This window comes from Ambystoma mexicanum, chromosome 2q (genome assembly GCF_040938575.1).
Source record: "Ambystoma mexicanum isolate Mex_15411 chromosome 2q, UKY_AmexF1_1, whole genome shotgun sequence".
Lineage (NCBI taxonomy): Eukaryota > Metazoa > Chordata > Amphibia > Caudata > Ambystomatidae > Ambystoma > Ambystoma mexicanum.
In genome coordinates, this window is record NC_090924.1 from 1,136,622,837 (window position 1) to 1,136,644,540 (window position 21,704).

A 21,704-nucleotide genomic window follows, 5' to 3' on the forward strand; every position below is an offset into this window, starting at 1 on the left:
TCTAGATACGCTGAAACCGGCTCTAGAAATGCTGCCTCGGAAAATAAAAGATATCAAGAAAGAGATCAGGGACTGCCTCTGCCTACACACAATATCTATCAGAGTGCTGGCGAGGATAGTGGAGATGCTAGCAGTGTCGATACAGGCAATCTTCCCGGGACCACTGCACTATCGAGCACTACAGAGGTTGAAGATCAGGCACTTACAGCAAGGCCTGAAATAACATCAAGTAATTCCCTTAGATCAAGAGTCCATCACAGAGCTAGAATTTTGGTTACAAAATATGGATTCCTGGAATGGGCGTGCCATATTCGGAGATCAACCAGACTTGGTTATCGAATCAGAAGCCAGCTGACGGGTTTGGGGAGTGAGATGCAGAGCTCTGGAGACCGGGGGGAAATGGAGCGAAGGCATTCACAAAAGGGAGAATGAGCTGCTGCGTCCTTCTCAAGATGGACAACATATCAGCGGTCAGATACATAAATCATCTAGGGGGAATGAAGTCCAGATTGCTAGCAGAGCTAGCAAAGGATTTTTGGCGCTATTGCCTGCAGTCAAGAACCTCAGTCACGGCAGAGTATCTTCCAGGGTCACTCAATGTAGTAGCCAACTGGAATTCCCGTTATCTGACAGACTCCACTGATTGGAAGCTGGACGTAGAAGTATTCCAGCGACTATACAAGCTGTGGGGTCCGGTACACACCGACTTATTTGCGTCTCGTCTCAACGCACAGAAACCCACATATTTCAGCTGGAGGCTGGACCCATCCACCCGAGGGACAGATGCGTTCCTACAGGTATGGGCGGGGGATCTACACTATGCCTTTCCTCCCTTCATAATGTTGAACAGAGTTTTGGCGAAATGCTGACTGCAGAAGGCGGAGTTGATTCTGATAGCTCCAATATGGAGATCACAAGTGTGGTTTCCGACGCTGATTGGACTAGCAGCAGACATACCGAGGGTCCTCCCAGACGGAGAGCGGTTGCTCACGGACCCAGCTGGGTCGTATCACACTCAGAGCGAAGCGGACTCTCCCACTGCTCTTGTGCATGATATCGGGAGACGTTGGCAGGCATTTCGGACCAAGCTGCAGCGCTCATCGCCGAGTCATGGGCCCCTTCCACAAAGAGGAGCTACGATGCGGCCTAGACCAAGTGCTCGGCCTGGTGCAAAGGGAGAAATATTCATCCCATTTCTACCTCAATAATTATTGAATTTCCTAGCCCACCTGTTGCAAGATGGGAAGGCATTCAGGACCATAGGAGTGTATAGGTCAGCGATCTCCGCAGGACATCTGCCGATTGAGGGAGTGCAAGCAAGGGAGCACCCGGCAGTAGTCACACTCACTAAAGGAGCTCGATATAAGATAACCCCGGAACTGAGATATAAGCGATTATGGGACGTCTCATTGGTGCTGAGATTGTTAGCGAGCTGGGCGACAGACCGGTATCTATCGTTGAAGCAATTGTCAGGCAAGTTAGCTATGCTTTTATGTTTAGTGTCCAGCAAGTGGGTTGCAGACGTTAACGCCCTAGATGTGCACAGGAAATCCTTCTGTCCCGAAGGAGTAACTTTCTCATTAGTTAGGAGAACAAAGACAGGATCCACCTCGGTGCATTATCCCTGCTTTCCGGGCAACACAAAATGATGCATCGCCAAGTGTATTAAAGAATATGAGAGAAGGACGGCGGAGTGTAGGCCAGCAGGTACTACGCAGTTATTGATAGCGCGCAGGAAACCATTCCAGGCAGTAGCGATGGCAACCATAACCAGGTGGGTGCGAGAAGTGATACAACTAGCAGGCATCGACTTGAATGAGTATGGGGCACATTCAATGAGAGGTGCGATGGCTTACAGAGCATTCACAGCGGGCGCAACATTTCATGATATTATGCTAGCAGCAGACTGGACGAATGATAATACTTTTAAAGAAATTATTACTTTAAGCCTATTGAAGGTATAGCTACGGCTGTACTAGGGAAGCTTTGAACAAGCATAATGCTTGCCTCCAGTCTTGACATAGAATGAAGATTACCCCTAGTAATTGACCAGTTACATATGCAGTTCAGAGCAGTCAAAGAGAGGAGGACTTCAGGAACAGGAAGTGGGTCATGGACTGGGCTGATCCTGTTAGGACTACAAAACAGTGGGACTTGTTGTTTATAAAAAAAGTAAAAAAAGAAAAAGGACATTTTACAGTTTTCTTATTTTTTGTTGAAACTAATGAAGAGTAATAAATAAGAAGTTGAAGCATAATCCTTGCCTCCTAGTTTTTAATAGAATTAATACTCCATGCGCAATTAGCGAGATTAGTTGCCAGAAACCCCTTGAAACTCTCTAGCTACTTTGAGGGTGGTTTGGTAAAAAAAAGGTTTATAAAGACCACTAGAAAAATAGAGCACTGATGAACTAAAACATGCATTCGCACATGTTGGGGGCCTCCAGGAACAAATGTGATTCCAGACATGTTTTAGCAGTAACCTAAGACTACAGTATTGGATTAGGCGAAAAAGCTACAGACATGCGTTTCATTATTTACTAAAATTGTTTCAGTATTCTCAAATTAAAACATGAGGTAATCTGTTAATTAATCAATGGGTTACAACTAAGCGACTGATTCAAAAAGTAGTTCTTTTGAATACCTCTTACTTGCCTTTGACCTAGAGAGGGTCATTAGATTCACATGGAAGTTACGTTTGTATGTATCGAATAGCCCTCTCCAGATATAAGTGAATGGTAAGTCGGAGTTACTTCATTGTGAATCAGCCCCTATGAATTTAGTCCACAAAATGGAGGATGATCTCTTCATTTAATTATGTCCGGGATGAAAGAAAAGGCAGGGATACTAGTTTGTTCATGATTCACAGCAGTACAAGGCCAGGCAGCTTGCACAAAGGATTGACAGTTCAATCTGAAGACCTTGTAATGGCATGCACATGGAGCAGTCAGAAACCCCTACTCCTCATGAGGGGATTTCTGAAGCAACCCAGTAAACATTGGTGGCAAGAGATATGTGATTGAAGTAGACTATTTCTTCAATAAGTGCACCATGTTCTTTAACGATGAAGTGTAGGTTTTGCCTAATTTAGCACCATTATTTCAGAATGTTTTCGTTTTTGTTTGTTTTTTCCCGTATAAGCTTTTGCTAATGACGAGGAAGGGCTGCAGCTCTTGAATCAGCCAGGAGAATCCCATTTCCTCCAAAAAGGATACTAACTCCAAGTTCGAAAATAAGTACATACACGTGCAAACAATCTTCATCCCTGCCTAGTGGAAAAGGCAATTAACTTGAGGATTCCTGGTCCATGTTAAATATGATGTAACAGGTCTCCAAGTGGTCTGAGCCCATCCGGTGTTCAAACTGAGGCTGGAGGTCTTCTGGCGTCAGGCCATTCTGGAACTGATAGGCAATTTCTTCATACAGGTGTTGCCCAACATCAACTGCAAAAAAACAATGTCAATAAGACATCAATAGATTCCATCTACTCAATACCATGTACATAACGATACAAAACACATTTTGGAGGCAGAAACGATGGCAATTTAGGTATACACATTCAATTACATTTAAATGTAAAACAAAAACAAATGGTCTATCAAAGGAAGACTGCAAAATGTAAACCCTGAAAGAATCTGACGTAGAATTGCCCTTTTGAAATTGTATGCGTCTGCCAGGGAAAATTAGTTGGGCAACAAGCAAGGCCTTGGGCCCGCCCTGTGGGTGGGTACAAATACTCAATGCACTATTGGCACGCCTGTGCGGGCTCACGATGGGGACTCCTGACATTAATTGTCTTACCCAGAGCATACAGGGTCTAAGTTCCCCATTGAAACGCAAGGCGCTTTTCCACAGAATGGCTACCCTTAACACTTCGCTCCTGTTCCTCCAGGAGACCCATCTCTTGCCCTCAGACGAATTCCGCCTCAACAGTAAACTGTACCCAACCATGTACTGTGCCTCTAGTGGGTCAAAAAAACGCAAAGTTGCCATCTTGATTCGTAAAGGGTACCCCATTGAAAATGTTGAAAATATTTCGAGACGGAGAGGGGAGGTATATCATGGTGGTGGCAATGTTTTATGGAAAGAAAATCACTCCGATATCGATGTATGGCCCCAATGCCCGACAGGAGGCATTCTACACCTCTTTTTCAAAACCCCTGAGAGAGTTTGCTGAGGAGGAAGTTTTCTTGTGGGGGAAGACTCTAATGCAGTGGTTAATCCCCTAGTCGATAAACCTTAACCCCCTACGGCCAACGATAAGAAAAACCTCTTTGCCCTCACCACATTATTACGGGAGCACTCATTAATCGAGGCCTGGGGCTTCTTCCACCAGGAGAAGCACGATTATACCTTCTTCTCAGCAGTCCATAAGGGGGTCCTCTAGGCTGGATATGTTCTCCCTCTCTAATGCCCTAATCCCACAGGTAACTATCATAGAGATACTCCCAAAAGCCTTATCTGATCATGCCCCACTAATGCTCACAATGACCTTGCCCTACCAGAACGCTCCGCCAAGGCCCTCATGGCGCCTGAACGATTTCCTGCTGGAGGACACTCTGGTTCGCTCCCACGTCTCTGAAGCAATAAAGAGCTGCTACTTGGAAAATGACACCCGAGAGATGGTCGACGCCACGGTATGGGACGCCGGGAAGGCGGTTATTTAGGGCCATCTTTTAGACCAAGCCGCGGCACAGGGGAAGTCTAAGAAACTTCTGCAAGACATTGATGAGTAAACTTAGAATTATGGAAGACTTTTACCGGTTACATTCGGCCACACACCAGGAGGGACCAGCAGGTCATGCAGGATTTCATACACAACTCCCACCTTCCCCAACTCTCTCAGCCCCCCCAAATTTCATGGCTAGGCCGTATTTGTGCTGTCAAAATGACGCAGCTCCCAAAATTGCTGTATATGTTTCAGGCACTGCCAGTGTTCATCCCGGAACGGGAATTCCTCGACCTACAGAAGGCAAGAGCAAGCAAGAGCTCCCCATCCAGCATCCTCACTGCTAGGAAGCAGTGCCCCAGGCTGCCTATTTATCCAAGGTAAGGCCGTGGGCACTGGCCTGCATGACAACTTCGCCATCCGCACTGAGTAAATATTGAATAATAAGCCTGCCGCCACGCGCTACACAACGTAGCCCTTTGCATATATTTGCTCTTTATTTTGGAGCATCATACCTGCCTGCATCGATCCTGCCCCTCTATGCAACACACGAGGGTGCACTATTCCAAGATGTCTGCCGCTACATCACCACAGCTCTCTGAGCCTCATCTCCACCCTTTTCCCCGGATTAGACAGCCTACTGCCTTTCAGCCAATCCCAAACGCCGGAAGGCATAGCCGGTGCAACTAAGGTGCCTGACTGAGCCTGACCGAGACGCTGTGCGTCTGCCAGGACCCCTGCTCGACATTACTTTTATTCAGCCAGCCCGAACTCATACTGGCCTCTTCAACTAGACCCCGCTATGCCACCCTGCTGCCACAGGAACTGTAAACCTGCTGTTAACTGTCGCTCTGATACGGTACGAGCCCGCAATACTGTCACTATGTCATAATGTAACCATATTACTTTCGTGCTGCTGACTGTGCATTACTGTTATATTGTTGTGCCATATTGTCCCGCGCTACATTGATATCTGCCCTTTTCTACTGCACTCTCTGCCACCCTACCCCCCCCGTTAATATTCTAATTGCAATGCTCTAACATAGTCAGGGCCCTGTGCCTCAGCATACCTCCTGCTTACATGAGTAGAGCGCTCGCTTTGACATCAGTGCAGAGCCTGCTGACGCAGGTTCGAAACCCGGCAGGGCCAAACTCAGCCTTTCATCCTTCCGAGGTCGATAAATGAGCAACACACACCGTGGTAAATAAGCAGCGCTCAGATACCTGAGGGTTCACAGCGCTATATAAACAAATAAAATATCGCTCACTGGTCACATCATGACGCTCACATTGCAAATTACGACGGGCCCTACAGTACTTAAATCAGGCCACATACTTCTGTATTCGCAATGAGCACACTTCTCAGACCCAATCCAGAGTTCATTAGACACCTCTGCCTCCACTCATTCATTGCCATACCTATGACTTGTCTTCCAACGCACATATGAACATCTCCTTAAGCCTCGACAGGAGTCGCCATACCATGTAAGAGCCTGAATTGCTACTGCCTGCCGCTACATTTGCAAGCCTATTCTTGTTGCAATTGGACTGTTAGTATATTTTACTACATTTACCTTACTTACTCTGCATTGCTTTACCCTCCATTGCCCCACTATTGCATCTGTAAGACTACTTGTGTTGCAATGGGACCTAGCCCTGCCTTGTTAGCCCGATTTGTCTGTTACACCTGCAAGCCTATCTTTGTTGCATTTGGACTGTTAGAATATCCGTTAGACTGTTAGAATATCTTACTGCATTTACTTTACATGTACTCTGCATCGCTTTACCTTCCAATATCCCGCTATTGCACTTGTAAAACTATTTGCGTGGCAATTGGACTTAGCCCTGATTAGCCTGATTAGTCCTGGAAGGCATTACTGCGTGCACTCTGCCTCTCTACTATAGACATGCATGCAATGTGAGCAGGTGCCATACTGCAATACCTTCCAATGCATGGTGACCTGTGCCTAACCCTCTCAGCAAGTTACCCAATCTCGCCATCCCACTGGCACCCATAACTACCTGAGTCAGACGCCCTTATCCATCAAGCTACTTATACGTACTTGCCCTCACGAACACACTATGTATCTGCCACCACTCTATACTGTTCTATTAAGAACTATCCTCTATATGATCACCTTAAAAAACCGCAATATGCCCCAGCCTACTGTCCAGTTAATGCATGTACGTGCACCTCCCAAGCAGGCTGACATGACCACTAAACCCTGCAGCATCCAACAAAGAAACATTAAACTTCGTGCTAGACTCCCAAGAATGTATGATCCCCTTACTAATGCCCACCTCATCACTAAACGCCCAAGGGACACTCAGCCCATTACCAACAGCTTAACGGCCGACTCTTCAGAGATCCTACCTTCCCTTTGAATTGCCAACACAAAGCCCAACCATCTTCTGTTCAATCTACTCAATAGGATCATTAATAAACGCCTGCTCTATGGTAGCCCACGCCACTGACATAGCTGGACTAATTCTCAAGGAAAATATCGACCTCCTGGCCATTCCTGAATCTTGGCTTCACTCGGCAGCAGGTCCCGCAATTATGCTAGCCATCCCAGACAATTATACTCTCATAAGACTAGATCATACCACCTCCAGAGGTGGAGGTCTTGCCATAATTATCAAGAACAATCTAACTTTAAGACTCTCCACACCCCATAATACAAATTCCTGCGAAGCCCTCACTGCCAAACTTACCATCTCCAATACTCAAACCATCACCATTCACTTGATATACCGACCGCCAGGCCCCTTGGGCTCCTTTGAGGAAGACCTCATGAATATATTATCAGACAACCTCAAAAATGCATCACAATGCCTCATCTTAGGAGACTTCAACCTCGGTCTCAGTGACCCACTAGATCCTAATGCCTCACAGATGAATAACTTCCTATAGGAATTAGGATTTACCCAAAAGGTCACAGAACCCACTCATATTAAAGGAAGGACCCTAGGTTGGATTTCCGAACACAATTGCCCAACTACTGTCTCTTCTATACTGCCTAAGCCCTGGTCGGACCACTACTTGATATCCTTCACGCTAGAGGTCACACCTCCCATGAATACTAGCAGTATAGCACCCGCTATTCCTACTAGAAACAAAATAGTACTCCCGAAAAACTTATCTCACTTATCCTTCCTACACTGAACTCTATCTCAGACCAGACTGACCCTTCCACCATGGTAGAAATATACAACAAAGTGATGCTTGCATCCCTAGATGCCATAGCACCATTGAAAATTAGAAAGAGAAAACCCTGCCAACACTTGGTTCTCGCCCCACCTGAAAGCAATTTGACAAGAGAAACGTCTAAGTGAAAAAATCTGGAGATCAGACCCCTCAGATCTCAATAAGAATAACCTGAATAAACTAGCTGCGCTCTACAAAAAAGAAATTATCCTAGCCAAACAAACATCCTACAACCTCTGAATCTCCCAAGCCAAATCGAATACCAAAGAATTGTTCGCCATCCTTAAAGAGGTAGAATCACCAATTCAAACTCCCGACTCCTGTCTCCAGGATAAAAACTGGTGTACGAGCATACAAAATGCCCTGGCCAACAAGAAACAACTCTTCAGGTGAAGATCAACAACAAAAAAGACACTCTCAGTGCCTCAAAGACTGGTACTAATGCCACTGCCTCCAAGACTGGCACGAACGCCACGCCAGCACCTCAGACAACCCCGACTCCACCTATACTAGCGACCACCTGCTTCCACTTCCACAAATTATCTATCAAAGAAGTTGAAAAAGTTATCCTTACCCTCAAACAGTCCAACTGCCATGGTGACCCATGCCCAGCTCAAATCATAAAAGATGCTGCCTGTGAACTCTCCCCTTTCATCACTAAGCTCATAAACGCTTCCTTCACATCAGGCACCATACCCAACAACCTGAAACACTCTTGGGTCCTCCCCTCCTCAAAAAACAAACCCTTGACCCATCCATCACCACTAACTACCACCCCATAACCACAGTGCCTTTCCTACTTAAAATCCTGAATAAAATAGCAGATCTACAAAGTGGGCTTTCGGTACTATATTACACCGTCCCAATTGTATAAAGCAAGCGTGAGGCCCTCACCGAACTGCTAGAGGGGGTGTGAGCAAGAGGGGACGCTTTTCCATCTCCTATGGGACTGCCCTAAAGCGGCGCACTATTAGAAAGGGGTTCTGACTCACATCCGAGCAATAACAGGTCTCAATATCCCGTGGGACCCTGGAATTATTTTACTGGGAGACTCTGGGGAGGGAGACCTGCCGATGTCAGGAAACGCAGCCCACCTATGCACTCATCTACTATTGGCGGCCAAAATTGCCCTCGCCGTCTTTGGAAGCACCACGAGGGCCCCTCCATCCTACTTTGGTGGGCTAAGTGTTGGGACATTGTCATTGCGGAAAGAGCCACTGCATCCCGCCTGGGTAACCTTAATCCCTTCCTGAACACTTGGGCCCCTTTTATGGACTATGCGAACCGTTACCCTGCCCTCACACTAAAGCCGCCCAGTGTCCGCTGGCTGAAGTGAACTTCGCACAGCTGCAACCTGGCCCAATATGGAGACATTGTCCTCCACTATCGCCTCCCTATCAGAATACCGCTATGAATGAGCTGCATACTAAACTTCATCTTTTAATATCCTCTCTTCCACTGTAATGAACTGTGTCATCACAATCTTGTGCTAATTCCGCTGTCTGATTTGTTTCCTTCCTTTTTGTTTTGTTACTGTTATTGATCAATATTGAATAAAATGTATATCTTGAGAAAAAAAAAATAGCAGATCTACAAATCCAGCATCATCTGGAACAAAACCACCTTCTAGGAGTTTGACAGTCTGGCTTCAGACCTCAACACGGTACTCAGTCTGTGCTCCTAGACCTTAAGGCACAAATAAACGCATTGAGATATGAAGGCAAGACGGCACTTTTGCTACTCCTCGATCTCTCAGCCGTGTTTGATTTGGTAGATCACTCGATACTCTGCAACCACTTGGTTTCTGCGGCCCGCTTCTCTCAGGAGGCAGTCGCCTGGATCCAGTCCTTCCTCAATAACAGGACAATGCGAGTTTTCTCTCCTCTAGCAGCCGCTGACCCTGCACCCATAATTTGCAGCGTGCCTCAGGGCTCCTGCGTATCTCCTACTCTGTACAACATCTTCCAAAAGCCCCTTTTCGATGATCTAGATGGTCTAGGTATCACCTACACAAATTATGCCGATGATACACAGATACACAGATCCTCATCCCGTTGACGGGGGATTATGACAAGGATTTGGCCTTTGTGAACAGAGCATACCTCATCATCCAGGCATGGGTGGCATCTCACGGTCTATGTGTGAATGACGACAAAACAGAACTCCTCATTCTAGGCACTCCTTCCAATATCAACAAACTAGGCCCGAATTACTCATCCTTCAAAATTGACAACAACATTACTGTGGCTAAGGTAGTCAAAACCCTTGGCTTCTACATAGACTCCACACCTACCTTTTATTTATTTTATTTATTTATTACATTTATATAGCGCACAAGCAGCCCAGGGGCACTGAGGCGCTGTTACTTGCAATGAACTTAGTTACATGGTACAGGTAAGATAGCGGATGTTGACACATTGTAAATGTTGCAGGATGACATACTGTTGTTACAAGTATTGCTTTTGATCATATGATACAATATACATGGGGTAATTGTGCTAGTATGTCTAGCCTTAGGTGAACAGGGTAGTCTTCAGCGTTTTGCGGAAGGTGGTGAGGGAGGCCTCTCCACGGATAGTGTGTGGTAGGGCATTCCAGTGCGAGGGCGCAAGGTAAGGGAAGCTGGATCCGCCCGCTTTTACTTTTTTTTACTAGAGGCACTTGAGAGCATGTTGGTGTAGGGTGATCTGGTTGGCCTGGTGGAGGAGACAGGGTGTATCCTTTGTGAGAGGTATGCAGGCGCAGTGAGGTGGATGCACTTGTGGGTCAATGTCAGGGCTTTGAATAATATCCTTTCTTTTATTGGGAGCCAGTGGGCTAGTTTTCTGGCCTCAGAGATGTGTTCTCTTTTTGCAATACCTTGGGCTGCCCGGAGCGCGTTGTTCTGTATTACTTGTAGTCTCTCTAGGTTTTTTTTAGAGGTTCCTAGAAAGAGTATGTTACAGTAGTCTAGCCTAGAGCCGGTGATGGCTCTGGCTATGTTAGTGCAGTTCTCTTTGGAGAGAAAGGGTCTGACTGCATTGATAAGTTTGGCATGATATGCCGCTGCAGAGGCAATTGCATTGATTTGTCTGTCCATGGATAGGCTAGAATCCAGATAGACTCCCAGGGTTTTGACAGATTCGGAGACTGGAATTTTAATGGAATCAATGGTGAAGTGACTGAATTGGGCATCTAGATTCTTTAGGGTGTCGGGAGAGCCTACCAGAAGGAGTTCCGTCTTGTCAGAGTTGAGGCATGGACCGTTGTCTGCCATCCAGGCTTGGATGGTATTGTAGAGGTTGTTGAGGGCCAGGGAGTCAGTGTTGTAGTTGCCTGTGAGAGTGATGAGGATTTGTGTGTCGTCGGCGTAGTTGGTGTATAAGATGCCCATGGCGTCGAGGATGAGGAAGAGGGGGCGTGTAAAAATGTTGTATAGCGTGGGGGAGAGGCAGGAGCCTTGGGGCACCCCACAGAGTATAATGGTTGGTGATGCGGCGGCTAAGTCGGAGAATACTTGCATGGTTCTGTCTTGTAGGAAGGAGGTGATCCATGCTGTAGCCTCTGGGGAGAATTTGGCCGTGGTGGTGAGGTGGTGGAAGTAAATGCTATGGCCTCAGCTACCTCCTACAACTGCAAACTAATCGGAGCAGCCAAACCCTTCCTTTCACCTAATAACTGCATTACTTTAGCGAGAGCCCTAATCCTGTCCAAACTGGACTATTGCAATGCCCTCTATATAGGCAGCAATAAATACATTAAGTCAAAGATTCAGACCCTTCAAAACTGCCCTAAGCTTCCCCAAAAATGCCCACATATCCGACCTCAGGAGATCGGTTAACTGGCTTTCTACGAAAGACAAGATTCTCCTCAAAACTGCATCTTTGACACACAAATGTCTCAACCAATCAGCCCCACAATACCTCACAGCCAGATTTACTAGACAAACAGCCACTCGCACTCTAAGAAAAGTCCATTCCAACCTTCTATTAGTACCTAGATTTAAGCGTACTAAATCCGGTGGGAGCAGCTTCCCCGTTAAAGCAGCACAATACTGGAATTCCCTCCCCCCTGCCTTAAGTTAAGATCTACCCTACCCACAATTTAGATCTAGTCTCATTCATTGGCTAAAGAAACACGATACCTGACGACCTATCATCTATTGTATATTTGTGACCTCCATTGCTTTCGTTATATATATGTGCCTCATAGTTATTTTCTGTATTACTGTATATACATATCCGCTCTGCCTGTCACTCATGCTTACAGCATTGTAACCATAGCTGTACTTAATCCTGTCTACTAATGTAACTCAAGCTTAACAACCTTCTTTATGCCTTCGCGCCCGAATACCCTTGGGTCTGGTGCGCAATATAAATAATAAAACAAACAAACAAGGCTGTGGAACAATTCATTTGGCAGCGTAAAAAAACATGTATTCCCGGCAAGCTTCTCACAAGAGGGAAAATGCTGGGAGGCCTAGGCTTGCCGTCGATCCCACGATACAACCGGGCGGCCCAAGTAACCGCCATGTTGGGCTGGGGGGTGAGCGGGTGAAGACCCCAAATGGAAAGGTATAGAATCATTTGCATCCCCGTACCCCCTGGGACATTTGCCATTCCTCCCCAAGGAGGCACGTCGACAGTGGGACACCCTGCTCGCCACTACCTAGCAACACTCCAGAGCTGATATAAAGCCTGTGTGCAAAGCAGATTTAAATCGGGCCTGGATCCACTCTCACCTATTACTCAAAACCCAGCGTTCATCCCAGGTCTTCAAGCTAGAGCCTTCCAGCTCTGGTCCTCCGGAGAGCTCCTGAGACTGCAGGACTTCTATGGCGATTTGGGTGTCCCTGACCTTCATTGAGTGTAAGAAGTTGTTCAACCTGCATGAATTGGAGCGCTTTCGTTATGGCCAATTGCGCCACTGGCTGACCAACGCTGCGGTACGGCAGGCGAGATCGCCTCCCCCATCAGGGACAGAACTCAAGGTACTAGAAGGGCAAAAAAACACACAAAATCTCAGAATGTTATAGGCTCCTGGAAAGTGCCACACTGGAAGAGAAGCTCCCTTACATGACGGCATGGAAAAACTTGGGCCTAGACATTTCAAGCGAGTCCTCGGTGAGGATATGGACCAGAGCTCAAAAAAGCTAGCACTGCATCCTAGTGAAGGAAGGGGCACTCAAGTTGGGCTTCCGCTGGTATCAGTCTTTGCAACGCTTGCATTCTATGAACGCCTCCTACTCTGACAGGTGCTGGCACGGACAAAGAGCAGATGTTTTTCCAGCCTTTACTTTTAAAGTATCTCATTAAGCCATGACCAAATTAAGGCTGAACTCATCAGCTAAACTCCCCAGGAAGATCAAGTTAGGGCCCCTTCCTGGCCGCAATGTGTTACTTCCATTTATTTGTGGGGTGGGAGGGGTTCTTCCTTTTCTCTCCTCTTCCCCCTTTCCTTATTCTTCCCTCGACGATTAATTGGCTGTGTTAAGCATTAGAGTTATACATTTACAAAAACAAAGTTTCGATATCAGGATGTTTCTATTTCGTTCTTTGGTATTCATTCAGTGCTATTATTGTATTGTGTTCATCAGAATTTCAATAAAAAATAATTTTAAAAGAATAATAATTGTATGTGTGCGCATATTCGAAGCCAACTGCCCATTAAACATTCACTAAAGTTCTTTCTATGAATAGACACCCCCCAACAAGATACATGGAAAGGGCCATAAAAAGTAGCAAAACAGTCCACTCACTGTGTGGTACACAGGAGAAACAAAATAACCCCTTTGATCACTTCTGGAGTAGGTTTTCAGCTTTTATCAACTATCATCTCCACAATTAAGGTACAAATTAGAAGATAACTGTATGCATTTATCTACTGAGGAACTTCTTTTTGGTTTTGGTGCTTTTTGGTGGTGTAATCACCAGAATATTGCCAAAACATTGTTACTGTAAACTACACTTTAAAGGGGAGTTCTGGAGCAGTGTATGGCATTGGCATGACAACATGCCAACGCTTGGCGATTAAATGGCCAAAGCACCAGCTAGGCCTTCACCCTCTTGCTCACGTCTGGTGGCCTGCTGCTGTTGTTGTTGAAGGTGTGCAAGCTCTGAAGTAGAAGCAAAATGAGCGCATTTAACTACATGGCCATTATATTTAGATTTGAATAAACCAATGCTTTTTGAAAAGTTGAATTTCTGATCGTCTTTTCCCGTGCAGAGTGATCTGAAGTGTTGCTGCCGGCATCCCCAGCGTGCGCATGGCGTGCTCTAACCTATGTGAGCATGGACGCTGTAGGGGTAGCCCACAGCATATTCTGCATAATATGTCATCTAGATGGGGGAGGGAGCATCCGTTTTCATGGCACATAGAATTGGGTGCTGCGCCAGTTATGTATGCCGCTTTGCGAGTTTGCAGGTCAGTCATGCAACTGTTTTTCCAGGGACCGGGGTAATTTTCACATGGCTCGTTTGCCTGGTATAGGCACGAGAAACTGACTGGGTGGAAGAGCGCTGGACGTCAGTAACTATGCAACAGTCCCTTTGTTTCTGTCCCGTCACACGATTCCGAAAGTCACACGATTCCGAAAGAGTTGTAACGAAGTGGCGGCTTGCTGATTGGCCCCTGCCCACGATACTCATTCTATTGGCCGTTTACTACTGTCCCGCCTCTTGATTCCAGAAGAGCTAGACTGTAATCAGCTGCAGGCCCTTGCATGCGGGTTCTGCTGCAGCCGCCCCATTCCAGGCGAGTTCCCCCTCCCTTCTGCTTTCTTTATTTGTTTTTTTTGCTCATTCTGCAGCCCCTCTTGCCCCCTCCATCTTGTTCTTTGATATGACATTTATAACACGCCTGTACACAAGTGTGTATAGGCGCAACAAGACAAGGAGGAGAAACAAATGGAGGACAAAACAACAATCTTACTAGGCCCTGCATCATTCAGATCGCTGAAGAGGGAGGGGAGAAGTGCAGGTAACTCAAAAAGTGCAGCCAGCCGGTGGCTCATAAGTGCAGAGAGAAGGGACTGTAGGGTTGCAGATACAGACCCTTAAGTGCTGGGGAGCCCAGAGGCAGTACGTGGACAACTGAACATGCAGGTGCCTGAGCCCGAGTACAGAGGGTAGCCAGTTGTCCAGTGCGCAGAGCAGTTGGGGACATCGGCAGGGGAGAGGAAGAGAGAAAGCCAAAACAAAAAAGAAGGTCTAGAGTTGCTTCCGGAACCGGAGGCAGGGAGGCTGTTCCAGAGGAATGCCCCAGCCGAGGAGAGAGATCTACCCCCACTCTATGCTTGGAGAAGCGTCTGACCCTCTGAGAATTGGAGGTGGATGAGCGGAGAGCTCGAGAAGGAAGATGTTTAGGAAGAGAATGTTGACCCCAGAAAGCCTTGTGGACGGATGCAAAGGGTCTTGGACTTGATCCTCGCAGCAACAGGGAGCCAGTGAAGAGATTTCAGAGCTGGAGAGATACAATACCTGGGCATTCCCCTCTGCTTCCTCTACTATGTTGCTCGTTCTGCAACCCCTCTTGCTCTTTCCCCCTCTGCTTTCTTTGTTTCCACCCCAATCGCTCCCCTGGGCATACAACCCCCCACACCCCTGATCTGCACTGCCTCCCTGGCCGCCCCCTTTTGCATTGGTGACCCGCTCCCTCCATTCTTCTTTTTTCAGACCTCATCTATGAGCCTGCGAGGTACGCTATATTGAGCTTGCATTCAACTCTGTGAGCTTGGCTGCTATGCACCTTCCATGGTGTGATGTGCGTATTCTGCATGCTCTCGATATAGTGGGATATCAGCCTTCAGCGCCCCTGTGTCCGTGCAAGGTAAGATGTGCAGGGAAGTGATCAACATAACAAACCATAACTCTATGGGGAAACAAGACGGGTAAAATACATTGAATACGCGAAACTACCAGGTTTACCATTATTAACCCCAACTTGATTAGAAACCACGTATCAGTTTAACAATTGATCTGCGTAGTGTGCCCTGGTGCATTAAACGTCTTATATCTGTGCATGCAAAAAGTGAAAACGATGTAGTGCAGAGGTCAAGCGTCGGCCGCAGGGTATCTGTTGCCAGTGGGTGTTTGGGTGCGTTTTGGGTGGTGGAAATCCAAACCGTATTGTTTGGAATGTGGGTAGGGCAGGCATTGTGCTGCATACATTGTGGGATTGCTGGTGAGAGTGGCTGGTGTTCTCCTGTGTCCATGCAAGGGCGTTGCCATGGGGGCGAGTTGTACTGGTAGGAACCCCCAGGGCAACAGGTAAAGCTTTACTGCGAGACACTCCAAAGAAGCAAAGGCTTGCAATGCCTGCCGTGGGGGGTTGGAGAGTTGGGGAATATTTATGAACTAATGCACCGCCCTCAGTTTTTGTTCTTTGTAGTTTGTACCTTGTAATCGTGGGATAGCTCGGTCTGTTGAGCGTTGGCTGCAGCAATGTGTCCCTTTGTCTGTAGGAAACAAGCATTGTGCATTTGCGGTCTGCCATTGTGTAGGCATGAACATGTCAGCCAAGACACAGCTCAGTTTGCTTGGAAGTTCTATGGAAGGTTGGGCTACGGCACCTCTTTTCCTGGTGCTGTCTTTCCACCTCTTTGGCACATTAGCTCAGTTGCTTTATGCACATCCTGCAGACATCTAAGTGCAACCTGTTGGCTGCTGGCTCGACTCCTTGCAAGACCAACTCAGCCTTACATCTTTCTGAAGTCCATAGAGTAAGCCGCCTTGAGCCAGGGAGGGATAACACCTGTTCTCCAAGCACCCTCACAATTCAGTGCGTGTCTGTCATGCTCAGAGGCGTTGCTAGGGGGGGGGCTAAGGGGGCTATAGCCCCTGATCTTTTGGTTGTAGCCCCTGATAGAATCTCAGGAGCTACAGCCAAAAGACTAGCTAGCCCCCAGTCCCAACAGTTCCGACATCAGCTTAGCCCCGGGTCTTTTCCCGACCTAGCAACTCCCCTGGTCATGCTTTATATGAAAATGGTCAATATTATTGCATCCCTATCTGTCTGTGGGGGTCGGGGGGCACTGATGTCACAGCTTGCTTGCATCAAGTTTCAACTCACACCCTTATGAACGCAACGCAACTGTAACGAAAGCGCAGCGTCCGGCATTGATTGGTCGAGTCACTCATTAACGCACATCGATGGGGCATACACATGCGACAGATATACAGGTCTTCCCGAGACATCAGTCCAGGGTGTAACTATGCAAGTGCAGACCCTGTTCCGCGTCCAGTCACTGTGCCCCCTGGGAATTCTAGCGCCCACATTTGCCAAAAGGCATGGGGTGCCCCCTCCACTCTGGGTGGAGCATATGTGGTCCTGGCTTAGCTTGCGGGCAGCTCACACAGGTGACCCGCGTTTTCAAGCCAGCTCTACGGTCAAACACATTGTGTGATCTTGTGCATAGAGTCCCACTTACTCATTATACGCCCCAACTCATCTGCCTCAATTAAGAGCACTAACATGCCGGCCAGCATTTAGCTGCATTTAATAAACAACCAGTCTGTCTTTCATTTATGGGCATTTATATCATCGGCACCCTCTTGTCGATGGCTTAATCCGTTGCTCTATTCCCCTTTTCATTACATTGCACACCTTATCGCATCCTCCTTTAAAACATTGCACGCTCCTCCTTGCAGCCGGTTGCCTATAAATGCAAAATGCAAAGAACAACAGTAAACGCAAAAACTATTGCATTGCCAATGCTTGTTTACTTTAGAAACATATTTCTGTGTTCGATTATTCAAAAACAGAACCCTGTCCAATGCAGCCTTTTCAGCAATAGAAAGAACATTGTGTCACAGAATGAACAATAACACGCACCTGTATCTTGTTAGGGATTTATCCGTGTGAGGTCTAAATGATATGCTTTGAGAATTATGAAGCGGAGACAAAACATTATACAATAACATTACATTTGTGCTGTGTAAAGACAAAGAAGAAGCCCCTCTTTGTGAAGTACACAATAGATCTCTTCACCATTCGCAAGGAGCTTTTCAGCGTTGTACAATATTACCCAAGAACAGTGTGCTCTCTTATGTTGGTGAGGATTTAAAAAAATATATATATATATCCATACACAGGCAAAAGGCAAAACTCAGCCTCCCACCGCAGCCCGTGTCCCCGGGAGTTCCGCCTCGCCTGATTGGCTGCTTCACCTGCATTAAACAGTTGCAAATGTTCACCAGCTGGTGAAGCTGGCCTTCACCCAAAGCTCTTATCTAAGGCCCCTGCCGGCCAGAACGTGGAAGACGCCTAGCCTCCGTCCCAGCCACCACCCTTTTCTGACCCACCTAGCAGCAGCACCTGGCACACAAGACTGCTCGACTTACTGCCACACAGTGTCCGGACATTTCATCGAAAACAATTCGTCGACAGGACATTTGGTCGACGTAATTTCGTCGAAAACCAAATGGTCGAATTTTTTTTAATTTATATATATATTTTTTAGGTTGTAGTTTAGGGAAAAAAAGGTTTTTTTTAGAAAAAAAGGGATTGGGGGACCCCCCCCAAAAAAAGGGGGGTAAAAATAAAAAAATTAAAATTCGACCATTTGGTTCGACCATTTGTCCAGTCGACCAATTTTTTTCGATCAAATGTCTGGTAACCCTGCCACACCCTACCAACTCCATAGCTTTTGATCACATCTTTGCCTGGCCCCGCAGCCGCACTCAGCCACAGGTAAGCATGTTATCGCTATAGCTAGCCGCAGCATGCCTTCTATCCGCAACCTCACCTGCGCGCCCGCTCCCGATATACACCCTAGACGTTTTCTGCACCCAACACTTGCACACAATCATTGTCTTGTTCCCCTTGGTCCCTTCCCTCGCCGCACCTTGAAACACTTGTGTATAGGCGCAATATAAATAAAATATATCACACCATATAACATCGCCATCAGGTTTCTTCCTTCCTCTACGCCTTTAACACCTTGCCCCTACAGGGGCACACAAAACAGTCAGCAACTTTACTAAAGGCCCAGACATAAGGCCTTTGTCTCTTGTCTGGGCCTGTCCATACCACAAGGGTCCCACGTCCGCCAGACTTCAAGGTATGTGCTCTTCACCCTACACTTTCATTCGGCAACATATTTCCTCCTTGGGCACCTGCCCTCTCACAACACCACCCACCCTACCAGGTTACTCCTGCCCTTGACTCCCCACCTGGAACCATACCTATCCATGACTCACAACTCCCAAGTACCCGCTTGAACCACACTCTGCGGGATCAATCCTGCTCCAGCAAATCGTGGACATCCCAGACACCATGCCTAGGCCTCGCCAAACTCACCCACCTTGCAAGTCACACGTTAACTCTCTCTCCACCCAGCGCCGTCCCTCCCACAAATGCTCACGTACCCTCACACCCAACACCTCTAACTGCAACACTATGCCATCCCACTACCCCACCTCTCTCCGCCCAAACATACCTCAAACAGCCACACGCACCACACCACTAGCAGTTCGCCCAGTACACCCTCTGAAATGCTCCTTAATCAATACCAGATCCATACCAGCGCATGCCCCAGACATACATAACCTAATCACAATCAACGACTTGGATATTCTCGCCATAACGGAAACCTGGCCCCACGCTACAGCAGGTCCTGCTCCAAAGATCACCACTTCCCAGGTCACACCATCCTCCACAAAGACGGATCTGATTACAGAGGAGGCAGGGTAGCCCTGATCAACAGAGAATCTCTCCTCATCAGAGCCTTCAACACAAGCCACCCACCCAACTGTGACATTCGTTCCGCCAAACTCTCGTTATCACCCACTGCTACAATCACGGTACACCTCATCTATCAACCGTGTCACACTTTCCCTTCTGGTACATCGAAAGGCCAAATCATCCTCACACAAACTCCTGGTTTACCCCAGACCTCCAAGCCTTTTGCTTGAGGAAACAAGCCGCTGAGGCAGAAAGTTCGATCTGATGTCAATAAATGATATTTCACCACCATTGCTAAGAAATACAAGCAGGCCATACATGACGCCAAAGCGACCACTTACAACACTAGAATTGCAAATGCCAAATCAGACACGCACAAGCTCTTCGCAATCCTACGTGAACTCAAATCACCAACAACACTGCCTTCGAATTTCAACAAAGACGATGCATGGTGCACTAAGATCCAAAATGGCATCATGGATAAAATCACCTCACTAGAGGAGAAAATCTGCCTAAAATAAGCTGCCATCCATACCAAGACACAGCTCAAACCCACCCCCAACAACCTAACACACCGCCTTCTCCCCCCCTTCATATTCTGGCTCCCATCTGAAGTGAAAGTTGCCAAACTCATCAAAGGCTTCAAACCTTCACGCTGCAAAGGCCAGGTCATCCCTGCCTCACAAATCAAGGACTGCGCAGAGGACTTCACCCCCCTCATCACCGCAATCATGTCTTCTTTGCCTCCTGCTCTGTCCCCACCGGCCTAAAGGAAGCCTGGATCTTACCCTACTCAAAAGAGCCTTCCCTCACGCCGACCATCCCCACCAACTACCGACCTATCACCACTGTCCCCCGTCATCCTAAAAAGTGTGGCTTGAGCAGCCTACCTCCAGATTCAAGACTACCTAGAGCACCATCATCTCCTTGGCATTTGCAAGTCAGGCTTCCGCCCAGGACACAGAACTGAATCAGCCTTACTTGATCTAAAAAATCAACTTGACACCAGAGAAGCAGGCAAGCCGGCCAACTTACTTCTACTAGACCTATTAGCTGCTTTTGACCTGGTTGATCACAAAACTTTATGCTACCATCTGGCTATTCTTGCCAACTTCTCCTCTGAAGCAACCAAATGGATTGCCTCCTTCCTCGCAGACAGAACCACCAGAGTCTTCGCCTGGGAATCAGCAGTCCCTGATCTTCAGTCGCCTGCGGCATCCTGCCAGGTTCCTGCATCTGCCCCACTCTACAATATCTACACAAAACCTCTCTTCAACCGCCAGGATGCCCTCGGAATCTCACACACAAACTATGCAGACGACACACAAATCCTGCTCCCCCTCACTGGAAACCACTCCCAGAATACCCCTGCACTCAACGCCACATATGAGATCATCCAGACCTGGATGGCCTCCCATCTGCTCTGCCTGAATGACAAAAAATGTAAATCTTAATGGTTGGACCCCAAGCCCTACTCAATAAACTAGACCTGGCATGCTACTCCTTTGTAATCGACTATATCACTATTCCGGTCTCACCAGCAGTGAAAACACTGGGAATTTACCTGGATGCTACGACAAATCAACGCCATTGCATCCTTCGCTGTCCACACTACGAAATGTATAAATGTCAGCAGACCCTTCATTTCCATCAATAACCGCATAACCATTGCAGGAGCCATCATAGGATCAAAATTATGTGATATCAGATGTGGTAAAGTTCTTGTTGGGATAGATCAAGCATTATGTGACCCTGGACTTTCCATAACCTGGGAACCTTTATACATTCAGGCAAGTTCAAGAAAAGCTTCAATAGCCAATTGTCAAGCCAAGTACAGCAGAAAATGAATACAGCCCACTGTGAGCGGATTACTTCAGCCCTAGTAGCATTTTATCCTGCAAAGCATCCTTGAAGCGGATACAGTGCCAGCACCAGACGGATCAAATTGTGCTCTAAGGCAATGACTCCTTGCAGAGTTTAGCCTTTTAAATCTCATAACTTGGATGCAACTCGAACAAAGATCAGTTTCCTAACCTATGGGAGTAAATCTACTGAGTACATCAGTATCTCAAAGGCATTCACATCTCAGTGTACCAAACACTGCAGCCATTTTTGGAAGGAAAATCCGTCAACATTCCTGCATTACTCATGAAGAAGAAGTTGCAGT

General features: G+C 47.1%; 1 protein-coding gene across 2 annotated transcripts in view; it reads right to left on the bottom strand.

The window, feature by feature from the left end:
• Positions 1-2,799: 2,799 nt before the first annotated feature.
• LOC138569993 (uncharacterized) overlaps positions 2,800-21,704 on the bottom strand; it is a 132,096-nt gene continuing 113,191 nt past the window's right edge. For both annotated transcript variants that reach the window (XM_069648505.1, XM_069648507.1), the window contains one exon: positions 2,800-3,442. In XM_069648505.1, the coding sequence (XP_069504606.1) occupies positions 3,285-3,442 (158 nt within the window). In that variant the 3' untranslated portion in view covers positions 2,800-3,284. The remainder of the gene's footprint in view (positions 3,443-21,704) is intronic.